This window comes from Humulus lupulus, chromosome 6, assembly GCF_963169125.1.
Source record: "Humulus lupulus chromosome 6, drHumLupu1.1, whole genome shotgun sequence".
NCBI classification, from domain to species: domain Eukaryota; kingdom Viridiplantae; phylum Streptophyta; class Magnoliopsida; order Rosales; family Cannabaceae; genus Humulus; species Humulus lupulus.
The window spans coordinates 108,892,203-108,909,292 of record NC_084798.1 but is presented as its reverse complement, the minus strand read 5'-3'; the positions used below and the strand labels follow the sequence as shown (position 1 = coordinate 108,909,292).

General features: G+C 40.5%; 1 protein-coding gene and 1 non-coding gene across 2 annotated transcripts; one reads left to right on the top strand and one right to left on the bottom strand.

Moving 5' to 3' along the window:
- Positions 1–12,199: 12,199 nt before the first annotated feature.
- Positions 12,200–13,725, bottom strand: LOC133785383 (uncharacterized). Its single transcript, XM_062224628.1, has 2 exons — positions 13,141–13,725; positions 12,200–13,033 (listed from the first exon to the last, which is right to left on the bottom strand). The coding sequence occupies exons 1-2, from the start codon at positions 13,723–13,725 to the stop codon at positions 12,200–12,202; spliced, it is 1,419 nt and encodes a 472-aa protein (XP_062080612.1).
- Positions 13,726–14,011: 286 nt separating this feature from the next.
- Positions 14,012–14,118, top strand: LOC133787263 (small nucleolar RNA R71). The gene has a single exon (XR_009872293.1). It is a non-coding gene; the product is annotated as a small nucleolar RNA R71 (small nucleolar RNA).
- The last annotated feature ends 2,972 nt before the right edge of the window (positions 14,119–17,090 follow it).

Sequence of the window (17,090 nt, the reverse complement as noted above, 5' to 3'; positions counted from 1 at the left end):
CTTCCTTTTTCAATGTTTCGATTGTGATCTATGCCTTGATATTCATGACCGTTTGATCAGTGTTGAGTACCTACTCCATAGACAATCAACGGTCAGGGATGAGTTTCTTCCTTCCAAAGCTCTCGAGTATAAAACTCAAAATTTTCCTCCCATTTCATCACTTTTAGCATTTGAAACTTTCTTAGAAACCAGAGCTCTCCAATTTTCTTCATCCTTCCCCAATCGAAACCATTACGAGGGTCCCCTTGCTGAAGACCTGGACAGTTGGAGAAAATCAAACTTTTTCTGGGTCAATGACATAAAATACTTTCGACTTCGGACACAACACAACACTTATCTGAGGTTCATTTCAAGTAAGTCTTTATTTCTCTCCCTTTTCTATTTGGGTTTTTTGCATTAATGTAGTTGCATGCTTAGGCTGTCATGGTTTCGAGCCCATACATAACACACACTTAGGCTTGTTTTGCCGTTAAAATTAGTTAAAATGGGTCGTTTGGGTCTAGTTACATTTTTTCGTTGTTCTGGGCATTCGACTGGAATCTAGAAATTTTCCTGATTCTCATGAAGTTCATGAATTCTGGTGGTGTCCTCTGGCACCTGATTCTTGTTCCGAGGACACCCCAGTCCTTTAGGCTCCCCTTTCTCCTTTGTTACCTGAGCATTTGTCTTAGGGATTCTCCCGTTTTGGCCTATCTTCCTTCTGGTCAAGAAGTTAACTGCTGGTTTTGTTTGTTTTAGATGTGCGAGAAGTTACACCATCTCAATAGTAAGGCTTCTACTACTTCAACCGTGAGATTAAAGACATGGCCCGAGAAGCGGGATGGATCCCGGAGGAGAGGAGGCTCCCAGCCCTGGAGCAGAGCCAGGCACTAGTGGTTAGAGAGGGACCTCTGGTGGCAAAGAGGCCAATTCGACATGGCGCCTCCGAGGAGGAGGTAAACATGGGTCCCATAAATGGTGACAACCTTTATGTTGTAGAAGACTTTGATCCGGATCATCTCCCCAGCAAGTTGAGGCATCGTGGGGTGCTGAACAAAATCCTCACTCACTATGGTGTCAAAAGGGACATCCTTGCGCGCCTGCCCCAGGAGTCAGAAAAGGTGCACTGTAGTGTGAATGGCCTTGGGGCTTGGAGTGCTTCCCACCTCCAACCAGGGGCGGCCTTGGCTTTCAATAAATACTATGCCGACGTCCTCTAATACGTCAGCATAGCTCCCTTCCAGTTGTCCCCAAACAGTTACTGGGTCCTCGCTGGATTATATGCGCTGTACCGAATGCAGAACTGGCCCATGTCTTCTCTGGCTGAAATATTGTATGTCTACACATTTTGGGCCTGTCCTCAGAAGACGAGGTTCAATGGGTATTACACCCTAATGAAGTACACATATCCAGGGCTAGTCTACAAGGTTCCCTGGCACAACGAGAGCCAAGCGTGGGATTACAAGGACCACCTCTTCTTGAAAAGTGGCTTTCCCATGCGGACCAACCCTACCCTTGTTGAATTTGCTAGGGTTTGTAAGTGTTTCAAACCTCATCCCCAGTTTACTTCTCCAATGTTAATCATTCTGTACTTAGAATTCTTTTCTTGATAGGTCCTTTTAGTCGTACTCCGTTTGTCGAGCCATATATCAACCGACTCCAAAAGATGAATAATCTTCTAGACGAGGTGATGGAGCTCAGCTTCCTTGTCACAGAAGCTCACCTTTTCCATTATGACCTTCTCCAGGAGGGCCGACACTTAGCCTCTGTGGACCTCTCTCCCTTCCAGAACTCGAAGAAGTCCCAAGAAGAAGCTGCCCTCCACCTAGAGTATGTGCACGACCATGTTCTCCTCCTATACAGCCAAAAGATACAAGAAGAACTTGTTGAGAACATTCTTGCCATCCAAGCCACTGCACAAGCTTAGGAGGACAAGGAGCTCGAGGAGGAGCTCCAGGCGAGGGTGGAGTCTTAATCATGCTAGGTAAGTAGGAAAAGGGGTAAGCCCTGAGCATGTGTGGGCCTTGCCTTCTCACCTCCAGAGTGGACAGATCCCGGGTCATCATTTGACAATGGAGAAGATTCAAGACTACCAAGATTTAATTGATGCATTCCTTCCCCACCCGAAGAGAAGGATACACCCCTAGGGTTTCATACCTTTGGAGGAGGTGACGTCTATGCACGCGAGGTGGTTCTGCCAATACGAGATGAAAACCACTCAGGAGATGGGCAGACTTGTGATGGAATTTTCCCATGCCATCCTACACCCAAAGGAGACGTCTGGTAGTGGGCCTCCCAAGGAACTGACATGCTTCAGATTAGAGCTTTCCTTTCATGCATTCTACTATCTTTTATTACATTTTTGAAGAAGACTAACACCCTAGTTATTTTTCTTTTGCTGGTCACATGGGTTTCCCGACTCCATTCGGACCAAACGCTAGAGGGTTGCGGGGCCCTCCCAAATCCAAGTCCCAACTGCTCCACCAGTTGCGCCCCAGCCTCTGGCAGATGCTTCTGTGGTTCCGGTGGTCCCAGAAGCTCCATCAACTATTCCCCTAGTTACTCCCCCGAGGCCAATGTCAATATGAGAAGTCATCGACCTTTGTAAGGGGTCTCTAGTCCTCGAGGAGGAGACTTTAGGCATGGGAAAGGACCTCATGTCCCTTGATGCATCTGGCTTTCCTCCACCTAGAATGCCTCAACTTGGAATCTTCCATGTGCATTACAAAGGGGAAGAGCTCAAGAGGAACAGGTTGGTCGAGGTCTACTTGAACCACTTCCTAGAAGAAGGCGAAGAAGAGTTCAAGGTCTTAATAGAGTATCTATGTGAGGATAAACCTTGGAGCGGGACCCCAGTGCCACCTCCCAACCATGAGGAGCTGGAGTCTCTGTTTGCTTGGAGGCTGGGAAGCAGGACAGCTCCACTGGCCGAAGAGCTTCTACAAGGATTCAGAGGATTCCTTTTCGAGATGCCTTCTTGCAGCCTTCTGCTATGCCGTGGCGTGGGTAACTCTTAGACAATAATTCGAATTTGCAACTAAGTATTACGTTCTTGAGCACTAACTCTGCTTAGTTGCACAAGTTGTTGTCTTGTTTCAATGGTTTTGGGACGTCGTGACCACGAGGCCCTTTGAGCTGAATGAACTCGGGCAGTCTTAGTTCTCCCTAGATGAGCACTCCAATCTCCAGAAGGCTTTCGAGGATGAGAAGACTCGTGCCTCCAAGTTATAGACCCTCCTGGCGATGGAGTGGTATAGACTTCAATCCCTAGAAGACAATTCCATTAAATTATTGGAGGAAGCTACAGGTCGTTCCAAGGCCGCGGAGGACGCCATGGCTGATGCCCAAACAGCGTGAAAAGAGACTCGAACTGCCTATGAGGAGGCCTCACAATATGCTGAGGATTCCACCAGGGCTCGAGAAGCAGCCATGCAGTTGACTTCAAGGGCGCAACCAGCGACAGTTGAATCGGAGGGCTTGCAACATCAAGTCCAAGAGCTGACCGACCAGGTCTTCACCCTCAACAAGGAGGTTGATCAGTTAGTGGAGGACACCCTCTATGTTGCATGGCAAAGCAACAAAGAAATGGACTTCACCTTCACCGACAACCTGAACATAAGGATATTATTTGAGAAGCACCTCTGGGCAGATGACGCTGTGGCTGTGCAGGCTCATGCGGCAGCGGAAGCGAGTCAGGCTCCTGACACTGATCCTGTGATCGACCTCTTTGCGGAGGTTTCTCCCGGAGAGATCTAGGCCCTTGCAATTTTTCCTTTTTATTTTATGTAAATAGGCCTGCTTGTCACTTATTTTACCCGAGTATAAAAAATTTAAGGCTCGAGTCCCCAAGCACAATTGTATACAAGTTTAGTTTTCAAGAATGGCTTTTGCCTGCACTATTAACTTACCATCTTTGTCTTATCACTTAACCATATTTACCATCATTTAGTAATGTTGCAAATTGGTCTTAAAATTCACAAGATTTTATTTTCAACTCTCAACGTAACTTGTTGTCATGAGAATGTTTTATTTAACCTGAATTTGTCCACCATATGTGAGACTCAGGTATTAGCGATGCTAGTTGGTGTAACTAGGAACTTTTGCTCGAGTTCTGGTGACTCGAATCTTATCAATCCACCTAGTTCTTTGGCGCCTTAAGTAATTAGTGCTGCTTCACAGGATCGTGGTCCTTGGAAGAAACTTTAGTACGTTGTTGATTCGAATTTTTCCTAAGTGTGTGAAACTGTACACAATTGTCAAACATGTAATAAAGTGAAAGTAATTTTTATCATCTCCTCAAAGATTGTGAAACAAATATTGTAAAAATCAACTCCAAACAATTTTGGATACAATTAATTTTTTTTTTGATGATTTAATTAATTAAACTAAAAAAACTAAACAAGAGAATTAAAATAGGTCTTGGATACTAAAGCGAGAAGTTGACAAATTGTGAGTAATATTACGATAAAAGTTAGGCATATCAAATCCCCCTAGTTTGTAATTTTTCCCCTGATGTTGCGACAAAGTTCATAGCAAAGTTCTCTTGTAACTAGGATTTCCAATTTAATGCACATGCCATTTTTCCAAATGCTCATGTTAAAGTTCCATCAATTAAATTCACATACTCCTATGGAAAATTTAATTTTAAGAACATAATTTCAAGCATCAATACTTCAAGTTTGAAGGTGAATAAAATATCCCTAAGTTATCCACTAATCAATAACAAAGTTATCAACATGCATCAATCAAGCATTTCCACTAATTCTAACCCCTCCGGAATTAAAACTAGATTGTTTTCACCTAAGTTGATCATTCTCAAGCAAGAGTTTGCACAATAAATATAGCTTAAATGAACAAGATAAAAATTGCATAAAACATTCAACAACTTGGGGTTGATTACAAATTAGGGTTCATCAATGTCCCTAACACAAACAAATTAGCTCATAGTCAAAATACCCATATCACCACAACACATATTCAACGTTATCTCAAGAGTTCAAGATGGGAAAAATAAAATTATAGGAAAAGATAGTTTAGAAAGACAAGCCAAAATGATAGAAATCTTCTATTCTTTGTCTTCTAACTCTTCTTCTACTTCTTCCAGCTTCCTCCTCCTAGAAATTTCCCCTTCTTTTCTTCATGTTCCAGCTCCAAAGGTGCAGAAAACTCTTTCAATGGTGTCTTAGGTGGCTGGTTTTTTCTTTCTTGGTAAAGATGATCTCTTTTGTTGGCTCAAAAAGGGTATAAACCCTCTTTTTCTCCCTCTACACGTGGGGACCACTCCCCTTTTCTGACTTTTTCAGCTGCTTTCCACCTCATATTCCCACTATTCAAGTCTCTCTCCACCTCATTTAATCACATGCCAAGTGTGCAAACTTTATGCTGCTGGATGCCCACACTTTGCTGCAACAAAGTTGACTGGTGTTACAACAAAGTGCCAGAATTTCAGGTCCAAAATGATTTCCTTGCACATGCTTCACTAAGCTTTCCAAGCACCCTCTCTTTATGCCTTCAAAATAGATACCACATTTTTAGAACATAATCCCATTATTTTCCACAAGAGTTATCATTAATTAAAACAAAATACACAAACAAAGTTAAGAGACAAAATGACTAAAACAACACAATAATAACACAAACACTCTATTTCACTTAAATTTTTAAGTTCAAAAGCTCAATTAATAACTCTAAAATATAGAGTTATCACACCCCCAAACTTAATGCATTGCTCGTCCTGAGTGATGACTCTAAAAGAAAAGAAAATAAATAAAGAAATGTAACTCAACACAAGACACACAAGCAAAATAACAATTTAAGAAGACATAACACACCACACAACTATAACAGACACAACCTACAACACAAAGACTCAAAATAAAACACACAAGGACTCAATTTGGAAATGGTCATATCAAAGTGGGAATAGAACTCTCAAATCAGTGATTCAAAAGATAACTCAAGTGTATATGCAAGCCAAGTTCAGCAAGTATTAAGATGATATCAAACTAAGAATCAATTGTTTACCCCTAAAGTGTATACATAGCTCTTCCCAAACATTCTCAATTTTCCCTAAAGTAAATTAGACCTTGGTCCTAAAGCCTAATTATTGTCTCCATAAGCTGACTTAATGATTCCCTCTCCAGTAATGTAGACAAACACTAACCAAGGATCAAAAGGTCTTTAACAAGCTTGTAGTGTAAGGCTTAGGTACGGGTGGTTAAAATAAGTCATTTTAGGCTCAATTCACTTTAAAAACACCTTAATTTTCCTAAGACCAAGTAAGAGCTCACAATCACTTCCCCAAAAGATTACCCCCCCAAAAATCAAAGTCACTCTTGCCATTATTCTTTTTTGCTAACATAGACAGAAACACACAAAGAAGGAAAGGAAATTAGACATAATGCTATTATTTTATTTGGTTTTTTTTTAAAGATGCTACACCCCTAAACTTGTTTTTAACTATATGAATATAATTTGCAACTCTTTGATATTTTTTTTCATTTCATTTTTTCCAATTCTAGGGGTGTGCACTCTTCTCTTTACAAATACATTTTTTTTATATATATAAATGTAAATAAAACAATGGAAAGGACACAACATGAGATCCACTCCCCCCAAACTTAAAATGAGACCCACACTAAAATACCATTCATAAAGGCACACTCCTCTCACCCTCCCACATGATGCAACACTCAACATATATCCAAGAAAAATCAAGGTGCTCAAAGGGTATGGTGAATAGATGTATATATAGCTAGGCTAGCATGTGGTAAAGAAAGAAAGGGAGTCTAGTAAGCTCAATGGGGTGACTAAGGATAAAAGTGTATATAATGGTTGGCTAGAAAGGCTCAAATGGTCCAAAGATGGCCTAAATCATGTCCTTGGTTTAGTGTTGTCTAGGATTTCACCTCAAAGGAACCACTAAGCAATTCTAGAAACTTAAGCTCTCCCAAAAGTCTAGCTAACTTTATGGGTTCAAGAAATTATTGGTCAAGCTATGCACACAAAATTGGGACACATTCTCATTATGGTTGAATTAGCACCAAAAAATTTAAGTACAAAGGGCTCGCTCATACACAAGAGTTAACAAATGATGGAATTTTGTTTTCTGACATTTTATCAAGTCATTCCACACTTAAACACAACCATTGCAAGAATTGATTCCATTATAACTAGACTCAAGACTTAACACACAAAATACGCCTAACAAAAATCTAAAACATAAGAAACATAAAGGAAATTAAAACAACACAACAGTTATAAACAACACCCCCCCCCCCCAAACTTAAGGGAGAGCACTGTCCGCAGTGCACAAAAAAATAGGACAGATAAAACAGATAACATAAACAGAACAGGAAATGAAAATGATGCTGGAAAATAAAGAAACTCTGTCTACTCGCTATCCTCCTCCTAGTCTGAAGAGGCAGGTGCAGCGGATGGTTCAGGTGCACGTCATCACTCCATGATGGCCTCAGGAAACGGTGGGAAAAGCTCGGGGGGGGGGGGGGGGGGGCGGAAAGAGTGACACAATACATTGTCACACTGGCGCACATAGCCCCGATAGGTTTGCTACTAGGCCTCCATATGATGCATCATACTAAGCATACTCTGCTGAGTGGCATAAAGCTCTGCGACAATGGGGTTCGGGGGCAAAGCAGAGCCATGGTGAGACGATGGCAGTGGGGCAGAGGTTGAGGCCTGCTCTCTCTGACTCGAAAGAACTTTGGTAACCTTCCGAATTGTATGTGAATTAATGTAATCAGGAGAGTAACGTTGTTCATCATCCGAAGCTAGGGGCACACCCGCGTTGCGGAATAAGGCAGTGATCAATATGGGAAAAAATAATGGTCCCTTATTCTTCTTAACACCCAAGGCGACGATCTCTTCGGAAATGAGCTCCCCCACATTAATTGATAGGCGAGTCAAAATGCTGAAAAGTAGGACGACACGATCTTTGCTGACAGAGGGGTCATGAGTAGTGGGCAACATGGTGGTTTTGATAAAATGATTCCATACACGAGCAGGAGTTGTCAAGGAAGTGCGAGGAATAGTATGAGCTCCAAATTTCGGCGAAACATTCCATTGTGTCCTCGCCACAATAACTTCTGTCAACATATTGGCAAGTTCTGCATCACTTTGGCTTGGGGAAACTTCGCCATACTCAGCCGCATTGATATTAGGCAACCCAAAAACAACATTGATGTCCTGAGGTGCATAACTAACTTGCCCCTGACCGTGACTTGTCTCAATTTATGTGACACAAAGTTGGCATAGAATTATTCGACCCAAGGAACGACGCCTCATGTGAGGCTGTACAAAAATTAAGCCATCCGTGATTATTAATCACAGTGGTCACATAATCCAGATTTCCAACAGTGGGGAATGCTCTCTCAAACCAAATATCACGCCCAACAAGTTTTCAGAATTTTTCAGCAGCCCTCGGGGATATAAACTTTTCAACAACAGGTTGTTCATTGGCCACTGGTTTTTTCTTTCTATTGGCTACTTGCTTGCTTCTAGGCATAATGCTCAATAACAGAAATTCCAATAGTCACAATGAATTGTAATGCCCAAAGTGAGGAAACAAGAGTAATAAGGTACCTTAGAGGAGCAGGATACCCTTTTGAACGCACTTTTTTGTTGCACAAATTTCTTGAGACCCCAATGAAGACTATCTAATGAGCTACCCAAATCTTGAGTGTGAATGGGCACGTGAGAGCCAAGATAGAGTGAGAGAGCTTTGAATGGGTCTTGGGTGCAGCAACTTCAAGTCAGAGAGCAATCCCAAAAATTTTTGTTTCAATGTTGTAACATCATGGAACTTTTCTGCAGCAAAAGCAAGTCAAAGAGCAAATTAATTTGATGATGCAACATCATGGAATTTTGCTATAGCGACAGCAAGTCAGAGAGCAAGCCCAATTTGATGTTCTAACATCATGGAACTTTGCTCCAGCAACAACAAGTCAAAGAGGAAGCTAAATTTGATGTTACATCACCCAAATTTTGCAACCCCTTTTTTTTAATTCCATTAAACTATCGAAATTCAATGTTCCAAAGAAATATATATATTATATACATATATATATATTTTTCTTTTTCATATATTTCTTTTCTTCTCTTTTTTTTCAATCAATTTTTTTTTCATATATATATATAATATACGTCTATATAAAACTTGGGTTGCTCTACAATTAAATCTCAAAGTTCCATAGCAACCCAAGCTTTTACATATTCTTCAAGGATCCTCCAAAGAGACTGAACACTTGTTTCGCTCAACCTCACCTCCCCAATAATGCTTGATCCTTTGGCCATTAACCTTGAATTCCCTTCCGAAGCCTTCCTCACATAATTCCACTGCTCCATAAGGATATACCTTAACCAACAAGAATGGGCCCGACCATCTTGACTTGAGCTTGCATGGGAATAGTTTCAAACACGAGTTAAAGAGCAAAACTCACTGGCCTTTTTCGAACACCCTTGGCAGAATATGCTTGTCATGCCACCTTTTTGTTTTCTCCTTGTGTAGTTTGGCATTTTCATAGGAGAATAAACACATCTCCTCTAATTCATTTAACTGCAACATTCTCTTTTCTCATGCAAGTTGCAAGTCCATGTTGAGTGTTTGAATAGCCCAATAAGCGCGGTGCCCAAGTTCCACTGGTAAGTGACATGCTTTTCCAAATACCAAACAATATGGTGACATCCCCAATGGTGTCTTGAAAGCTATTCTATAGGCCCACAATGCATAGTCTAACCTCTTGGACCAATCCTTGCGGTTGGGACTCACCACTTTCTCCTGGACACCTTTAATCTCTCTATTGGACAACTCAACTTGCCCATTAGTTTGGGGATGGTAAGAAGTAGCTACTTTGTGCCTCACATCATATTTAGCCAATAAGCTAGCCAACACTTTGTTCACTAAATGGGTTCCCTCATCACTAATGATTTCCCTTGGAGTGCCAAAACGAGTGAAAACATTCTTCTCTAAGAGCCTCATGACAACTTTAGCATCATTAGTGGGAGAGGCAATTGCTTCCACCCATTTTGAAACGTAATCCACAGCTACCAAGATGTACAAGTTGCCATAAGATGGAGGGAAAAGGGCCCATAAAATCGATACCCCACCCGTCGAACAATTCAATTTCAAGAACATTAGTTAAGGGCACCTCATTCATTCTAGAAATATTACCAACCCTTTGGCATCGATCACATCTCAACACAAAAGCATGAGCATCTTTGAATAAGAAAGGCCAAAAGAACCCACATTGAAGTACCTTAGATGCGATGCGCGATCCCCCAAAATGACCTCCACAAAGGTGAAGAGTGACAATGATGTAGGATATCCTCCTATTTTGCTCGAAAATACATATCCTAATCATTTGGTCAGTGGATTGTTTGAACAAGAATGGCTCCTCCTAAAAGTAGTGCTTCACATCATGCAAGAACTTTTTCTTTTGTTGGCTTGTTAGATCCGGAGGAAACAATCCACTAACCAAGTAATTAGCAAAATCTACAAACCAAGGAACAACTTGAGAGTGATTTACTTTGAATAATTGCTCATCTAGGAATGTCTCCTTGATGGGAACTAATGAACTTGATTCTTTCTCACCTTCCATTCTACATAAATGATTTGCTACTTGGTTCTCCACTCCTTTTCTATCTTGGATTTCCGCATCAAACTCTTGAAGCAACAGTCCCATCTAATCAATCGAGGATAGCGTTCTGCTTTTCAATCAAGTACTTTATGGCTGAGTGATCGGTGTAGACAATTACTTTAGTTCCCACAAGATAGGAGCGAAACTTGTCAAAAGCAAAGACAATAGCTAGTAGATCCTTCTCAGTTACAGTGTAATTCAATTGAGCTCCTGTCAATGTGCGGCTGGCATAATAAATAGAGTGAAACACCTTGTTCCTTCGCTGCCCCATCACAACCCCAACGAAAAAATCGCTAGCATCACACATCAATTCAAAGGGCAAACTCCAATTCGGTGCAATAATGATAGAGGCTGAAATTAATCTCTCTTTCAACTCTTGAAAAACCTTCAAACATGCTCCATCGAAATGGAAAGGTGTATCAGTCTCTAAAAGATTGCAAAGTGGTTGGGAAATCTTAGAGAAGTCTTTGATGAACCTTCTATAGAAACCGACATGCCCAAGAAAGCTCCTAATGTTCTTCATTGAATTAGGAGGTGGTAACTTATCAATGACTTCAATTTTTGCCTTATCAACTTCAATCCCTTCCTTAGATACCTTATGCCCCAAAACAATACCTTCCTTAACCATAAAGTGACACTTTTCCCAGTTAAGGACTAGGTTTGTCTCTTCACATCTCTTCAACACATTACACAAGTTATTCAGAAAATCATCATAAGAATCCCCGAAGACTGAAAAATCATCAATGAACACCTCTAGAAACTGCTCAACCATATTAGTGAGGATAGCCATCACACATTGCTGAAACGTAGCAGGAGCATTGCACAATCCAAAGGGCATTCTTCTAAATGAAAAGGTACCATAGGGGCAAGTGAATGTAGTCTTGTGCTGATCTTCTGGGGCCACTGTTATCTAATTGTAACCAGAGTACCCATCAAGGAAGCAATAGTACTCTCTCCCAGCAAGTCTCCCAGCAAGTCTGTCTAGCATCTGATTAATGAAAGGAAGAGGGAAATGATCCTTCCTAGTTGCCTTTTTTAGCTTCCTGTAGTCCATGCAAATCCTCCATCCTATCACAGTTCTAGTAGGAATCAACTCATTTTCTTCATTCTTCACCACTGTGATCTCATCGTTCTTAGGTACACACTGTATAGGACTCACCTATGAATTGTCAGAGATATGGTAAATAATGTCCGCATTCCAACCACTTGATGATTTCTTTCTTCACTACTTCTTTCATGATAGGATTTAGTCTTCTTTGCCCTTCAATAGAACCTTTTTCATTGTCTTCAAGCATGATCTTATGCATACACAAAGAAGGACTGATACCTCGAATATTTGCAATAGTCCACCCAATGGCCTTTTTGAACCTTCTCAACACCTCGAGCAACTTTTCTTCTGGATCATGATTCAACTCCGCTAAAATAATGATAGGTAAAGTGGATGATGGACCCAAATAAGCTTATCGTAAATGTGATGGCACGACTTTCAACTCCAACTCAGGTGGCTCTTCAATGGATGGTTTAGGAGCTTTGAACTCCCTAGACGACAACTCCAATGAATCAAATCAGCCTCTTGTTCTTAACCCTTGAGAATTAGCCTTCAACCAAGATAAGTACTCCTCCTCATCTTCATCATTGTGTGAATCAAACAACAATAACCTCTCTAATGGTTCACCAACGTTACTAGTCTCAAACTCCCTTGATGCCAAAGAATCTACCACTGAAACTACTGAGCATTCTTCAACCTCATCAGGAAACCACATAGCCTTAAAAACATTAAAAGTCACATTTTCATCTTGGACCCTCATAGTCAGCTCCCCCTTCTGCACATCTATTAAAGTTCTTCGTGTCGCAAGAAATGGCCTTCCCAAGATAATGTGCACCTCTCTATCTGCCTCATAGTCTAGCACAATAAAATCAGTAGGAAATATGAATTTGTCTACCCTCACCAATACATCTTCAATCTTCCCATCCGGATGAGCAAGAGATCTGTCTGCAAGTTGAAGAGTAACTGTAGCAGGCCTAACTTCTCCAATCCCTAATTGCTTGAAAACAGACATTAGCATCATGTTAATGCTCGCACCTAAATCACATAAAGCCATCCCACAATAAGTATCCCCAATACTACAGGGAATAGTGAAACTCCCAGGATCCTTCAAATTTGGTGGCAACTTGTCTTGCAAAAATGAACTACACTCTTTGGTTAGAGCCACAATTTCAAACTCTCCTAACCTTCTATTCCTTGTAAGAACATCTTTCATGAATTTCACATAGTTAGGCATTTGCTCAAGTGCCTCTACAAGTGGGATGTTGATATGTAACTGCTTCAACATATCTAGAAATTTCTTGAATTGAGAATCGAACTTTTTCTTCTGAAAACGTTGAGGAAATGGAGGTGGCTGTTTGAAATAGGACTTGCTGGGTGACAATGCTATGACATCTCTGTAGCATTCTAGGCAAAGGCAGATTTTTATGCACTAGGAAGTTCAACATCTTTTTGGAATACCTCATTTATTTGGATTAAAGAGGGTTCACCCTCATGCCCAGAATTGGTCTTGTCCTTCTCCAACTCTTTCCCACTCCTCAAAGTGATGGCTTTACAATGTTCCTTGCCCACATTCCTTGGATTCTCGGTATCACTTGGCAGTGTACAATGGGGTCTATTTCTAAACTCATTAGCTAGTTGCCCAACTTGGTTCTCTAAATTCCTCAATGAAGCTTCTTGGCTTTGAATCATGGATTCATTCTTCACTATATATTCCTTCAACATATTTTCAAGAGAGCTAGATTTCATTGCTTGTTGTTGTGGCCTTTGTTGTGGTGCTTGTGGGGGGTAACCTGGTCGAAAATTTGGTCTTGGATGCATAGAAGGATTACTAGGGCCAGCTCCTTGATTACACCATGAAAAATTTGGATGTTGCCTCCGTGATGGGTTGTAGGAATTAGAATAAGGACCATTCCTATTTTTTTTCCCCATATAACATATAGTTGTCGGTTTAGAAGGATAGTTGTCAAAAGTATGATCCTCACCACAATACACACAAGAAATGCTCTCCATTTGGCCCATTTGTGTCCCCATAGGCTGCCCCATTTATTGATTCATCCCCATATTCATTGCCTTGAGCATATTAGAAATAGAAGACACTTGGGCTGCCAAAGAAGTGATGGCATCTACATCATTAATACTGGCCACCTTTCTACCTGTAGAAAATCTAGAAGTGGGCCACTGATAGTTGTTGTTGGATATTCTCTTAAGGATTTCATATGCCTCATTATAGGACTTAGCAGGAACAGCCCCGTTCGCTGAAGCATCAACCACCATCCTAGTATGAGTGTTGAGATCGTTATAGAAGGTCTCTATCTGGATGCAATGAGGAATGCCATTGTGAGGGCATTTGCGCAACAACTCCTTAAACCGGTCCCATGCCTCATATAAGGATTCTTCATCAAGTTGTTGAAATGAAGTAATCTCATTGCGTTGCTTGGCATTTTTAGTGGGAGGAAAACACTTCATCAAAAACTGATCAGCCAACTCTTGCCAAGTACTCACAGAATCAGATGGCAAAGAGTTCAACCAAGCTTTGGCTCTGTCTCTCAAGGAGTATGGGAACAACATTAGTCTCAGTGCATCCTCTATCACTCCGGGCAGCTTGAAAGAGTCACTAACGTCAATGAACAAGCGAAGGTGAAGGTGAGGATCCTCTATTGGCATCCCACTAAACTAGCCCACAGTTTGAAGCATCTGGAACATGACTGGCTTCAATTAAAACTGTGCTGCCTGAATTTCTGGTCTAATGATGCCCAGATTGAGCTTATTGAAGAGGGGAAGAGCATATTCCCTGATAGTGCGATCTCTGTCATCAGCCACAATAACTGCATTTTGACCATTATTGGCAGCTACTCCCCCTTTAGCTACTTGATCTTGAGCAGCTCCTGCGAAATTTATTGGTGGAACATGAGCGGCTCCTGCTAGATTTTCTGCCCCTTGAGTAGCTCCTGATAGATTTGCTACCCTCTGGACAGCTCCCTGTTGAGCCCCTTGCTCAGCATTCATCACTACTACTTCCCTTTTTTTTATTTTTGTATCTTTCGCCTTCTTCTAACTGTATGCTCGATTTCTGGATCAATGGGAAGTATTTCAGGGCCTTGATTCTTGCTCATACACTATGTAAACCTTAATTTTTTTTTCATGAGAAGCACCCAAGTTAGCATAAAAGAAAAATTAAACCAAATTGCAAGATAATTAACTTTACAATAATTGACTTTAAGCAATCGGGGGCAATGGCGCCAAAAACTTGTTGCAGATTTTCCTAAGTGTGTGAAAGTGTACACAATCGTCAAACAAGTAATAAAGTGAAAGTAAATGTTATCTCCTCAAGGATTGCCAAACAAATATTGTAAAAATCAACACCAAACAATTTGGGGTACAATTAATTTTTTTATATTATTTAATTAAGAACTAAAAGAAAACTAAACAAGAGAATTAAAATAGGTCTTGAATACTAAAGATGGAAGTTGACAAATTGTGAGTAATATTATGATAAAAGTTAGGCATATCAAATCCCCCTAATTTGTAATTTTTCCCCTAATGTTGCAACAAAGTTCATAGCAAAGTTCTCTTGTAACTAAGATTTCCAATTTAATGCACATGCCACTTTTCCAAATGCTCATGTTAAAGTTCCATCAATTAAATTCACATACTCCTATGCAATATTTAATTTCAAGAACATAATTTCAAGCATCAATCCTTCAAGTTTGCAAGGTGAATAAAATATCCCTAAGTTATCCACTAATCAATAACAAAGTTATCAACATGCATCAATCAAGCATTTCCACTAATTCTAACCCCTCTGGAATTAAAACTAGCTTGTTTCTCACCTAAGGTGATCATTCTCAAGCAAGAGTTTGCACAATAAATACAACTTAAATGAACAAGAGAAAATTTTAATAAAACATTCAACAACTTGGGGTTGATTACAAATTAGGGTTCATCAATGTCCCTAACACAAACAAATTAGCTCATAATCAAAAAACCCATATCACCTCAACACATATTCAACATTATCTCAAGAGTTCGAGATGGGAAAAATAAAATTATAGGAAAAGAGAGTTTAGAAAGACAAGCCAAAATGATAGAAATCTTCTATTCTTTATCTTCTAACTCTTCTTCTTCTTCTTCTTCTTCTTCTAGCTTCCTCCTCCTAGAAATTTCCCCTTCTTTTCTTCATGTTCCAGCTCCAAAGGTGCAGAAAACTCATTCAATTGTGTCTTAGGCGGCTGGGTTTTTTTTTTCTTGGTAAAGATGATCTCTTTTGTTGGCTCAAAAAGGGTATAAACCCTCTTTTTCTCCCTCTACACGTGGGGACCACTCCCCTTTTTAGACTTTTTCAGCTGCTTTCCACCTCATATTCCCACTATTCAAGTCTCTCCCCACCTCATTTAATCACATGCCAAGTGTGCAAACTTTATGCTGTTGGATGCCCACACTTTGCTGCAGCAAAGTTGACTGATGTTACAACAAAGTGCCAGAATTTCAGGTCCAAAATGATTTCCTTGCACATACTTCACTAATCTTTCCAAGCACCCTCTCTTTATGCCTTCAAAATAGATACCACATTTTTAGAACATAATCCCATTATTTTCCACAAGAGTTATCATCAATTAAAACAAAATACGCAAACAAAGTTAAGAGACAAAATGACTAAAACCACACAATAATAACACAAACACTCTATTTCACTTAAAGTTTTAAGTTCAAAAGCTCAATTAATAACTCTAAAATATAGAGTTTTCAGCTGTCAATTGTGGGTAATTAACGTGTCCTTATGTCCTTCAGCTATAAACAACTCATGGCTTCGGAGGTCAATTTAACTTAGGGTTTGAGAGCTCCATGTTATTCCATGGGCACACAATTCTCTGGAGGTTACACTTGGCCATTTCATAATCCCCCCCCCCCATCCCGAGTACGGGTTACTCGATTTTTATCCTATTTAGGAGATCGGGAATATGCTATTCCTCAGGCTCTACGTCCTCGAGACATGGGATTGAGTTCTCCAACCCTCTAGGTTATTGGGATTTTTATAATGCTTGGTTTATTTTAGTTTCCTAGGTTAACCCATTCCTACAAGATTCGACACTAGGCTTACTAAGCTCACGATAAGCTTAGTTTCCCAGGTCGTGCCCAATATTACTCCACGAGCGAATAGTCCTTGGGAGAATACCCCTGAGTACAGGTGACTCGGGGTTCTATTCACCTTTTTGGAAGTCAGGAACTTGGCATTCCTTCTTGGGCCCATATCCCTCAAGTGATAACTTAAGTCCTCTGCCCGTAGGCAACTTAGATTTTTAAGTCTGTTCTCTTAAGCATTGACACTAGGCCTACTCTATTCATGAGAAGCTTAGTTTCCCAGGTTGTGCTCCATGAGCGGTTATCCAACGAGGTGACCCAGCTATGCC

Bases quoted from the DNA above. Each gene is read 5' to 3' on its own strand.
- LOC133785383 (XM_062224628.1), bottom strand. From the start codon at position 13,725: ATGGGGCAGCCTATGGGGACACAAATGGGCCAAATGGAGAGCATTTCT. The intron at 13,034-13,140 runs GTATTCCAAAAA...TATTTCAAACAG, and splicing joins CTTTAATCCAAATAAATGAG to CCACCTCCATTTCCTCAACG.